General features: G+C 38.1%; 1 protein-coding gene across 2 annotated transcripts in view; it reads left to right on the top strand.

Moving 5' to 3' along the window:
* Positions 1-11,078, top strand: part of LOC126347270 (E3 ubiquitin-protein ligase sina-like) — a 50,916-nt gene extending 39,838 nt beyond the window's left edge. For both annotated transcript variants that reach the window (XM_050002257.1, XM_050002256.1), the window contains exon 6: positions 10,422-11,078. In XM_050002257.1, coding sequence (XP_049858214.1) covers positions 10,422-10,617 — 196 coding nt within the window. In that variant the 3' untranslated portion in view covers positions 10,618-11,078. The remainder of the gene's footprint in view (positions 1-10,421) is intronic.
* Positions 11,079-12,631: the final 1,553 nt, after the last annotated feature.

Here is a 12,631-nt window from a genome sequence, read left to right as displayed (position 1 = left end):
GTTTAAGATATGAAGGGAATTCGGTGCAGGAAAAATAGTACAGAAGAAACACCGAAAACTAGGGATCCGACGGTTGTCACTCTGCTGTTAACACATGACGTTAACATCCCTGGGAGACAGATGTGACTGCCTGGATCCCATGTATCTAACCTCAACATCACTCGATTACTTATGGACCAATACTGCTCGTTAAATTTTGTGTGAAAGCCTCCCCACAACAAAACAATTACCACTTTACTAGGAAATACAACATTAAGTTGTTGTTCTATTTTCTACTCTGTCATGGACAAGTGTGATCTCTTCACACTAGTTGTCTATAACATTGTTGTTATCATTAAATTTAGAAGAAGCAACAGTCGAAACGTTTCCTGAGCTCCTCCTCGTGGCAGCTTTTTGATCGATTATTTATTAAGTCTGAAGTGCCTAGTTTCTCTTTAAAAAAAATTCCCATGTTATCAACTCGTGTGTTAACCCCTTCTATATGCAATTGGACTATAGGTATTAATTTATCCTGTTTTTCCAAACTCTCTTTTAAGGTGTGCAATCTCCGCTTTACAGCATCAAATGTAACATTGCATACGCTTTAAAATGATCCTAACTTTTTGCCAAGCTCAGTTTCTACATTATTACATTTATCTTCAATATAAAATTCTAGTTTTTTAGCTAAGTCCTGAAATTGTTTACTCTGTGTCTGACTAAAGTCAGTGGACAGTTGGTTTACATGGATAGTCAGGGAATTATTTAATTCATTCTTTAAATCTAATTGCAAACTCTCCACTTTAAGACACTGAACTTAGCATTTAAAACCTCGCCCTGTGCTTCTAGTTTTTCACTTAAAGTAGTACTTAGTTCCTTTCTTATAGCAGTGGAATCCACCTTCTGTTCATTTAATGTAGCATTTAGTTGAGTTTTCACTGAGTCTAATTTAAGACTTAGTGCTTTAATAACTTTTGCTACCTCAGTCTAGTCTGGCATTTCTTTTCTCACTGGCATGGCCGTAGCTGGTTCTGGTGTTTCCCCAGTTTTTTGAGTATTAACCATGTTCCCCTTACTTTTAGCTCTAGCGTTCATTAAAATAATTTCACCTCTGAGTGTGATAACTATACTAACAATCTATTATTGAACCGTGTCCTTAACTTCTCACTCAAATAATTATTGTCTTTCACTCAACCTGGTGTAGAGTTTTAGGCTGCATCGGTGAGCTGGTGTGGAATCAGCAACAGTGAACAGCACGGGCACCGTCGGTGTCAAAGGTTGGTTTCAGCGTCTGTGGCGGTTAACGGATTTGTAGTCAGCACTGGTGAGCAGCAGCTGGCACCATTGGTGTCTGTTGCTGGTTACGGGGCCCATGCCCCTGCAATGTGTGTGAGGGCTGCTTACTCCACTCAGGATCTTCATCGCCGAATAGATCTCGTCGTAACTCTTCTTAGTCTAAACTGTTGAGCGTTGCCTTGCCTCTTTTCTTGTATGGTATTTAGTAATTTTCACCTGTTTTTACTGTTTATGCAGAATCCCAATCTGCGAAACAGTTTCTCTGTCTTGTTACTATTGGTTGCTATGGCAATTCAGAATATCTTTTTATCTCGATTTTGTTTCAGAATTCCTCTTTTTTGAGTCCTGATCACATCGGTCTCCACGTTCTAACGGTTTCGACAGGAGAACATGTAAAGTCGGAGTGCCGCTCTTGTTAAAAAAGTAGGCAATTCACAATGTATTTCTACACCGTCCAATTCTCGTCTCAGACATAAATGTCTCCGTCACGTTGTATTGCACTCATACTTCGGGCTTTAGAAACACACTTAATTAACATTTACAAACGAGTTTGGTTTTAGAACCACTCGGAAATTCAAAAACAGGTCTTGCTTCTAGGAAGTCTAATGCCCAGATTAAGTAAGAGTCTCTAGACACATCATGTTTCAATTGTCTATAACAGTTAAAATTATTCAACCACCAACAAATAATACGTAGTTACTCCTTGCACCCTCCATAGAGGTTCTATGGTACGATCGGCAAATGCTTGTAGGCGTCGTTCATCTGACGCAACTCCTGTCCTCCCATGACCTACATCCATCCTGCACACACAGACATGTGTGGCGCAATAAATAGGCTCTCTCTCTCACATTTATCTTTAAAACAATGCGTGTTCGAGGCGGCAGAAGATAGAGTGGTTGCTGAATTTATGTGGAAATTCTCGAATCACTACAAGTTCTAATATAACGTAAGCAGCTGTCCGGCACAATGTAGCCATACAGGTGTGTGTGTGTGTGTGTGTGTGTGTGTGTGTGTGTGTGTGTGTGTGTGTGTGAGAGAGAGAGAGAGAGAGAGAGAGAGAGAGAGAGAGAATGGGCAAGAGTTGAAAGATTAATCTGAAATGATACATTGAGCAGAGAAGTGAGAAATGAATAGACAAATGGCCAGTTTAGAAATCATTGTTATTTCTAGACTAGAAAAGGCATCATGTGGTCAAGGCTGTACTGATACTGAGAGGGTGCCGAGATAGGACACCTTAGGCTCAGAGCAGGTGAAAGGTTGTGGGAAACGGGTGGGAAGGGGGGGGGGAGTAGGAGGAGGAGGAGCTACCTGTCAGGTTTCTATTTTCAACCTACAAGAAGAGGCTTTCCCGCGGCCTGGGACAATATATGCATGCTGGTGTCACATTGTCATTGTGGCCAAATAGAACAGAACAGATGTCTATCGCTAGCATGACAACAGTACACATGGTGTCTGCCTCGTTAGCTGAGTGGTCAGTGCAATGGAATGCCATGCCAAGGGCCCTGGGTTCGATTTCCAGCTGGGCTGGAGATTTTTCTGCAGTCAGGACTGGGTGTTTTGTTGTCATATCATCATCATCATCATCATCTCGTCCCCATCGAAGTGCAAGTCACTGAAGTGGTGTCAACTCAAAAGACTTGCACCAGTCAAATGGTCTACCTGACAGAAGGCCCTAGCCACATGACATTTCATTTCATTTCAGTACACTTGGTGCACACAGCTGATACGTATACAAATCACTCCTGTTCAACAGTGTTCTTGTGTCTACTTCAATATAATATTGTATGATCTCAAAGTTCAGTGACTTGTTGCTGAAACACATATGCTATTTCATTCTAGACTTCCAATTTCTGCCAACTAAGGACTGAGCGAGATGTGATGGTGGAGGAAGCAAGAAAAAAAGGTGGAGGGGATAAGCAGTAATTTATTTGCCCCTCCAACCAGTACTTTTTTTGCTATCAAGTTTTGGGCTGTAAAATGTGGTGTTTAAACAAAAAAGAATTCAATAGTAACCTTTCTGTGGGGGGTTAGTCGTCATGCTTGTAAACAGCTATCCTCTGTTCACCTAATGGTATGCTCTGCCATTGGTTATCAGCAACAATTGATCAAGCATCTGAGCCGTAAACCATTGGAAGTAGGCCTTACGTATGTACCAGGTATTTTGATGTTATTCTGTTTGTTCAAATAAAATAATGATACATGCTAAAACTTCTTATGCCTTAAGTTTCTTTGCTAAACATTTAAACCATGTGTAGTATTGTTCAGAAAGTGTAATGATTTTCGCATAACAAATTAAGAACATTAATTTTTGAAAAAACCATTAACAAAATTCATGAACACGTTCAACACAACTTGTCATTTCAACTATAGACAATTGTATGTTTCATACGACCTCTACAGCACTGGAATGCAAGAATTCTGTCCATGAATTCGCTAGGATTTTATGACAAAACTCCACTTGAACTTCGCCAACATCATATATAATTTCCTCATTTAACTCAGAGATGTGAAATATCTGATGCAGCTGACCTTTCCAGTTGCAGTTTGCAGCTTATACTGCACAAGAGTAAGGGTGACGCGGGCACACCAGCAAATGCTGATGTAGCAGATTTGCAGGATAACTTTCAGGGTGTCCAACAGTGTGGTATCAATATGAGCAAGTCATCCGTTATCCCATTTTCTCCGGTGCTCTATTTCGTGTCTTCTATGATAAAACAATTCTTGCATGCTGTGTAATTTGCTTCAAACATAAATGTTTTCAGTAAGGACACATACAAAATAGAATGTCAAATCGAACACCTCTCAGCCATTTAAATTTACAAATTTCTATTTTATTGGGCTATCAGTTTTGACAATATATTATGCCATCTTCAGGTTCCTGTGTACAGACATCAATGGTAAAACTATGAAATAGATAACAAAAGGGGGTGGTACAAGTCATATAGAGTGGTGATATGTAATAACATAACAATACCAAACTGTACACGGAGATACACCAAAGCTACAGATGATTTAAGAAATAAAATAATAGAACAGTTGCACACTGTATTAGCATAAACTAGGGAGGCAAATATATATGTCATACAATCATAAACAAAAATCTACTAAATGGAGATCAATATTGCATGTTACAATTAGATAATCAAGGTGTAATTCTAATGCAGTGCACATGAAACAACTGGAGTCAACAATATTGATTCACTGTATGAGTACAGACTAAATGTAAAACATTTGATTACACGTTGTCGTATACTAGAAGAACATAAACCATTTTCTGGAGGTAAGTTCTCGTGAATGTGATAGGTCTGTTGGTAAGCAGGCATGTGGTTGAGTGATATACCAAACCATAAGCTATGAAATAAGTCTAAAGAAGAGACTGCGATGTATACGCAGAATATTAGAAAGTTACACATTTCAATCAGAACAACCAAAGACACGTACCTGTATACGTCATGTCGCCCTTAAACAGGTGGCCAAAGGGCAATATGACCTATATCAGAGAAACCACCAGAAAATGTGACAGGGTATACCATACAGTGTGTAATATGACAGTTGGTACCTTTATGAGAAGATTGTTAACTGAGAATGTGAATGTCAGGGAATATACCAGAACACTGTGCTGGGTATTATCAAGGCATTAGAGATACAGTTTTGCTACCTGAATAAATACCTGTGTCAAGCAATAAAAGTAACAGTTGCATGAAAACTAACACTTGTCATGTACCAGGCTTACACCATAATGCCAACAACAACAAATGTGTAAAAACCAGAGAAAATTTAGAGAACCAGCATTTGAAACTGACTGCCGAACGATTCTACTGCCACCAGCGTACATTGTGCATAAGGACCACAAAGATAAGATACAAGAAATTAGGGTTGATACGGAGGTGTGCAGAAAATCATTTTTCTCTTGCCGTAGTTTGCAAGTGGAACAGGAGGGGAAATGACAGATAGTGGTATGGGGTACCCTTCACCATGCACCATTTGGTGACTTCTGGAGTATCTATGTAGATGAAGACGTGGTTATTGAAGGTAAGCAAATAAGTAGATCAAGACAATATTAACTTACGTCATACAGGACTTGTGAAAAAACTCGGAAGATATAAAATACTAACATCATCTGTACTATCTCAAAATAGTAACTGCACAATTGTAGTGCAGCCTAGAAAAATGATGTTACAAACCAAGTAAGGAAGATGTATTGCTGAAACTGGTAGCCCAATAAAATAAAAATTTGGAACTGTAGATGGCTGCAAGGTATTTGATTTGACATTTTAGTCTGAACAGCCAAGATCCTGCAACCATTACCGTAAAGGTGGACATACAGAAACATACAAAATAATTCAGCAGAAAATAAAAATAATAAACATACACCATTGATTTAAGATAACCGGAAAAAAAAATCACAAGGGATTTAGTTGCATGACCTTGGTTGGGATTCAGTTGCATGACCTTGGTTTCCACTGTTGGTCACCATTACATGAGATGAGGTGATCCAGAAACTGCTCCTGGGGCAACTCGGTTGTTTTGCAGGAAGTGTGACATATGGCACCATCCTTCTGAAACAACAACTCTTGAACGTCCATTCCATTGAAATGAGGCCACAAAAAATCTATCATTGTATGGTATCGGTTTCAATTAATTGTCACAGCTTCCCCTGCCTCATCTTAAAAAAAAATGAGGGTTGATGATGCTACCCATCCAAAAGTCACACCAAACTGTCACTCATTGTGGATGCATTTCCTTCTCTTGAACCGTGTAAGGATTTTCTGACCCCCCAGAAACAGCAGTTCTATTTATTCACAAATCAGTTTGAATGGATGTATGCCTCATTATTAAACATAATTTTTCACACAAAACCATCACCTCATTACTAAATATGATTTTCCACACAAAAATGCTGCCTTATTACTAAATATGATTTTCCACACAAAACCATCATCTTCCTGTTGTCTTCTCAGAAAATGAAAAGAAGTCACATTTTTTCCATTCTCAGCTTCATTCAGCTGCTGCACTAACTGGGTTCTGTATATGTGGCAATGAAGATTACAGAGGAGAAATTCACCATACTGAAGCATATCCTGTTCCTAATTCTTGGAAGCAGCTGCCTTCTCTGGACTATTGACCACAATGTATTGCACATATTGGCCAAACAGGGGATGCTCAGAACTCTTAACATTCATTTTGAAATCTTTTCTTGAGCTGTTGATTCAATCAGTTCTTTGTTGCACTTTAGAATTGCGCTAAGACATCTCATGATTGCTGCATAACTTTCTCCATTCTAATAAAATGACTTCATTATTAACATATGCTGTAGGAGTAGTAAATTGTTTGTGGTTACACACACAATGAAGAAATAGAATACATACAGACTGAAACAACAACTGAAATTTTGTAATTATTCAGGCTTTCCCAGTGATCTGTTGACATCTTCAGGTGTTGGGTGCTAGCATGCATAATATCATGACAGTGTGTCTCATTATCTTCATCAGGTGCTAGCTGAGATTGTCTGTCGAGTGGAACAGGTCCAATATTTATACCTACAGTCTTTCCCCTCCATGGTTGTTTCTAGCTAAGGCATTACCTCTTCAGCAAAAAGTAAATAAATAAAGGTTACGGAAAACTTCATGAATTGGCACCAGCTCAGTAGAACCTGGAATCCTGTGCATGAGTTGCTGAAAGGACAACGGGAACACCAGCAGAACACAACAAAAATAAGAACTGAGAGTGTAGAACCCAAGGCAGAGAATCAGGCATACCAGACTGAAGACTGAACATCTCATTACACTTCTAATGGGAGTAGAGGGAACACTTAGAACCATACAATAGCTAAAACGGAATGCCAGTGCATGGACAGGCACACAGGACCGAAGACAGAATGCTGGCACTATGCCTGGCCCACCGGACCAAAGAGGAAATGCCTAAGGACACTTCTAATGGGAGCAGATGGAATGTCTGGAACCAACCATGGAGGGGGAAGGCCATTGGTACAAATACTGGACCTGTTCCACTCGATCAGCAGTTAAACTATCACATTATGAAGATGATGATTCATACTGTCCGCCCCAATAGCTGAGTGGTCAGCACGGTGGTCTGGCACGCCTAGGGGCCCGGGTTCAATTCCCGGCTGGGTTGGGAGATTTTCTCCACTCAGGGACTGGGTGTTGTGTTGTCCTCATTATCATTTCATCATCATCATCAGTGGAAGGCAACGGGAAACCACCACTGGGATCACTTCCCAAGATGCTCATACGGTGGACCTCTGACGAGGCTTCCCCCATGCCAAGACCTTCCGCAAGGCAGAACACAGAGTTGAGCCATACTGTTGAAACATTGTGCATGAATGATGCTGATATCTGGCAAAATACCAGACTTCCCAAGCTGCCAATTGAAATGTTTATGGAAACTGAAATGATAGACAAAACTGTGTTCAAATGACAAATATAAAGATACTATATGACTGAAAACCGGCATGCTTTTTCCAGGAACATTTAGTTGTTGTACCAGATCTCACTGGACAGTTGCTTTGTCTGTGCTGCATTCTGATTAGATCTACTTACAGAATTATAAAATTTGTGCAGAAAAAACTGCAGGAAAGTAGTTTACTCTGAAAAAGGGGAGGGGGGGTTGCAGCTTTGGAAATTCGACCAGGGATGCGAAGTTGCCTTGGTACATTTCTGCTAGTGTTACATAAGAAGGCTTACAGTACAAAAGAGATATGGCAGTTGATTTTTCAGCAGCTGCAAAGCAGCCATTTAATGAATTAAAGAACTGAGAGGTGGTGGAAATAAGCCAAATACAACCAGTGAATATGATCGTGGGAAAGATATGGACTTAGCTAGTGACCAGAACAGCAGGCAATATTGCTGTTGATACATCCATCTACTGGAAGTGTTGGTGTGATGCTGTTAGTGATTGTTAAAAAGAGTTGAAAGTTGTCAGCTTTCTCCACCCACTTCGTTCACGCTGCTTTAAAAACAGCAGCAAACACAGTGTCCATTTATCACCATATGACAACTGCGTTTGTGGTTACAGAATCAGCCTGTTGCCACAGATAACAACAAAAATATACCCATATGCCTATGCCAAGGCTGAAGCCTTTTTTCCAGCTTCTCACAGATATCAATACTATTAAAGTTTCACTTTCAGAATCCAAAATAGAAGAACCACTTTGTGATGGACTCGTGACCCCTAGACTAGAATACGCAGATTTCATAGTGGTGATTATTATTGTAGAATCTTCCTTTCCATCACTACAAAGGGAGAATCACGGCAAAAACTATTCACTAAACAAAATAAAGTGGAGGTATTGAAAATACTCTAAAGGGGGAAAAAACTGTGGAGCAGGAGATGCTGAACTGGAGAGTGACAGCCAGGAGAATGCTTGGAATACCAGAAAATACCAATAAATGCACTATTGCACTGAAAGTATCAAAGAGGAAGATTACATAAAATATTTTGCTAAAATGGAGCCACCAGTAACTGTTTTGTGGATAGTCTCTGTCTCTTGTGTATCAGTAGGAATTGATCCTGCTGCTACTGTTGTTTATGATGATGTTGAGTCTTGTAATGATGGATTAAGTTGATGTTTCTTTAGTCAGAAATTTGAACTGGGTTTGTTAGGATTGGGGCTCAAAAGCCCACATTACATGAATTTTTTGCAATCTCTCCAAACCACTTCAGATGAATGACTAGGTTCCTTCAACAAAACCGAGGCCATATTCTTCTCCCAGTCTTATGCAACTCAGCTGGCACTTCATGCCAGTAAAATGTTAACCTCCACACTTGTTTCATCCTGCCAATGGAAAAATTTGAAACAATGCAATTCCAAGAATTTCTAAATTACTGTTCTGAGACATGCTTGATGTTCTGATAATGGAATTTAGTTCAGATGACATACTATCAGTGCCCAAAAATTCTGGCATTAGTGTTGTATTTCCCAGACAGGAAGCTCAGAAACATCTGACTGCCCCACACCACTGAGTTGTTCCATGTTTTTTGTGCCAAGATTTCACAATTCAGCTGCAGGTGTTCCAGCACCTGCCATACTGTCCTGACATTACACCAATGGATGTCCATAGTTTGGCCTGTTGTAGAAGAAAGCATTAGGCATCCTGTGCAAATGCCGAGGTCACACTGATCATTCCCAAATGCATATTCTTTCAACCAACAGAGTTCTAAGAAACTCTTGCCATACAGGGAAATACATGTTGAAACACTTGGTGCATGTGTTTGAGGTTACTAAGGAGATACATTTTCAGGGTATGTATGTTTGTTTTGTCTGAGATAGTAAATGTCATGTGAAATAATTTCTGTGTGTGGCTTTTCAATCCAATATTAAGTGGAATATATTTTTTGTGACAGAAAAATCACAGTTTTCATGCTAAGAAATACAGTAGATATTAGTTGTACAATTTTTCTGCTTTTTGTAACAAATGTTGACAAATCTTAAATATTTGTACATCTTCCTCAGTAAAATCATGAATAGTACATGACATAATAGGCATGTTACATAAAGTGTTACTGAAATTGTATCTACGCAATAAGGAAAGGAAATTAAACTTTTCTCACAAAAATGTCCAGTCATACAACAAAATAATGACACATTTTTTATTATAGAAAAAAACAAGGTACTGGGTGCTAATTTCAACATTCTGCCATTTTATTTATTTATTTTTCCTTCTGAAATATTGGCAGTAGCATTTCAATATGTGCCTTCCACAACTGTCACAAGAAAAGTTCAGTGTACATTACGACTTCATTCTGCCCTGTATAATTATATTTTCTTCAGATTTGGAGCTAAAGTGTTTATCTTATTTATAAAGGATTCTGCTGTAGATTTAGTGCACCTGAAAACTGATAGCAGACGTTCTATCTGAAAGGGAGTTTGCTGACTGCTTTGGTAAAGGCTGATGATTGCCCCCCAACATTGGCTAACCTAATTGTGTCTGTGAATTACATTTCTTTGAAAGCAAGCAGATTTGTTTCAACTGTTGTTACTAATTAATTAAACAGTTTCCTTTCATATCACCCCAATTTGCACTTTTTTGTGTCTGTCTGAAATATGTATTTGATTATTTCATTCTCCAATTTTTTTACCTTCACTCAGTTGTAAGAAAGAACCTGTAATATTTTGAATTCAATTACAGGTTCAAGTATACAGTGAGGATTTTTCGCCTTGATGGAAGAAAAAGTGTGTCCTATCAAGATATGACATTTCCTGACACACAGAATGTTGACACTATACTTGAATCTGCCAATTGTGCTTGTTGGTGTATGGACTTTGTGCGAAGCTTCATAACAAATGGTGAACTGTGGTGTACAGTTGAAGTTTCCTATTTGTAAGGTTCGTGTGATTCTGACTACATAGTAAAGTAACTCAGTCTTAAAAAAATTAACAAAAGAAAGTTGTACTACCTTTTAAGTTAATGGTAAGCTACGGTGTTTGAGAATAGAGCCAGCTAAAAGACTAAGTATAATATGTATTGTAATTAAGAGCTGTGTTCTAATGGTATTTCTGTATGTTGTATATGAATGATTTTCTTATGCATTTGTTATTACTTGAGTTGTCTCACCAATACATTTATGTCATGTTGCAAGGACCAGAAAATTTATAGCATTTGATGCTGAATTCTATATTATATGTGGCTCAAAGCCATCTGTTGATTAAGGATGTGTGTTATTTTCTCGAGGCAATATTTGTACTTTGTACATTGTAACTGTTGTAAATATAGATGGATGTTCAAGCTGAACACAAAGTATTAATGTTGTGACTGCATATTTTGGAATAAATATATTTTATGTAAGAGACAACCTAATAACTGAATAGCACATCCCAAAATTTTCTTGACAGTACTAAATATTAATTAGTTTGAAAGATACTGATGTGACATTGTATAATATATTGTTGCGAACACATCTTGTAAAAGATTGCTAACACAGCTAGTTGACAGCAGCATTCAGTCTAACCTATCACAGTGATTTCACCTAAAACTTGTTTAGAACAAATTCTTACAAAAGACAGAAATGCATAGCAAATGATATTGCAGTTGAAATTGGTACTGCAAAAGCAAAACATTGCAGTGTGGCCGAATCCATGGATGTCAGCTTACACTTAATAATTATTATTACTGATCAAAATATAAGAAACCCTCTCAAAAACATGCACTTCTAATATCAATAACACAAACCAAAGGGCTGGAGGTATATCATCCAATGTGCTTTTACATCAATACAAGCTAATATCATACTGTTGCAGAATAAATAGGAGGGGCATTTCCCAAAGTTTTATTACATGTGTGACATTTAAAAAATTTGATAGTTGTCACACACGTAATTTACAAATAAGTATGCAGTTAGAATAACCACTAATCACAAGTTAGAATTTTATTTTAGTATATAAAATAAATTAGTTTACATCTTTGTGGAGAGTAACAGACAAAAATATGGGAAAAAAATCATTTTTGGTAATTTGAGAAAATCTTCTGAAAATTTGTTGTTTACTGGTAGCCAGAAACTTTATTTAAGCTTGCATAGTTAGTTTTTGAATCTCTACATTAATCTAATTTATTAGACATACTTCTTGTGTTTTTGACAGTGTCTACATAGAGTTCTGCAGCATGGGATGATAGTCCTTTGTTTGTCTATATAGTGTAATTTTCCACACTCTTTAGTATGGATAGGGACTGTGTTTTCTGTGCGCATATTCGAGCCAAGTTGGTGACACTTTGCTCTCAGCTCCAGGTTATGTTGGCTTGAGTTACAGAGCCTGAGGCTTGATGGGCATCACTGTTGTAAACCAGCTGTGAGGATCCAACGGATATGCACTCTCTGAAAATTATTTCGAGCAATTAGTTCATGAGACCACTCAAGTAGTAAATGGTTGTGAAAACATAGCTCCAAATAATCCTGAACTAATAATTAGCACAAAATGGATAGCAGGATTAGTAAACACAGGGGTGTTGTAGTGAGAGTGAATACTCCCAAATCGTCCAAAAATAAACGAAAAATACATCTATTCAAACAAATTTGCTTGACACCTTCCTGAGGAATAGTCTCCAGTCCTTCCAAATTAACAGTGTAATTGTAGACTAGATGTGACATGAATTTGAAGAAATAGTGTTGACAACAATTAAGAGATTTATACCAAATAAATTAACAAACAATGGAGCTGATCCCCCATCGTACGCAAAACGGGTCAGAACACTGTTGCAGAAACATGAAAAACGCATGCCAAATTTAAAAGAACACAAAATCGCCTAGACTGGCGATCCTTTACAGAAGCTCAAAATTTAATGTAGACTTCAATTTTAGATGCTGATAATAGTTTCCACAATGAAACTTTTGTCTCAAAGCCTAA

Source organism: Schistocerca gregaria, chromosome 1 (genome assembly GCF_023897955.1).
Source record: "Schistocerca gregaria isolate iqSchGreg1 chromosome 1, iqSchGreg1.2, whole genome shotgun sequence".
Taxonomy (NCBI): domain Eukaryota; kingdom Metazoa; phylum Arthropoda; class Insecta; order Orthoptera; family Acrididae; genus Schistocerca; species Schistocerca gregaria.
This window is presented reverse-complemented; position numbering and strand designations above follow the sequence as displayed.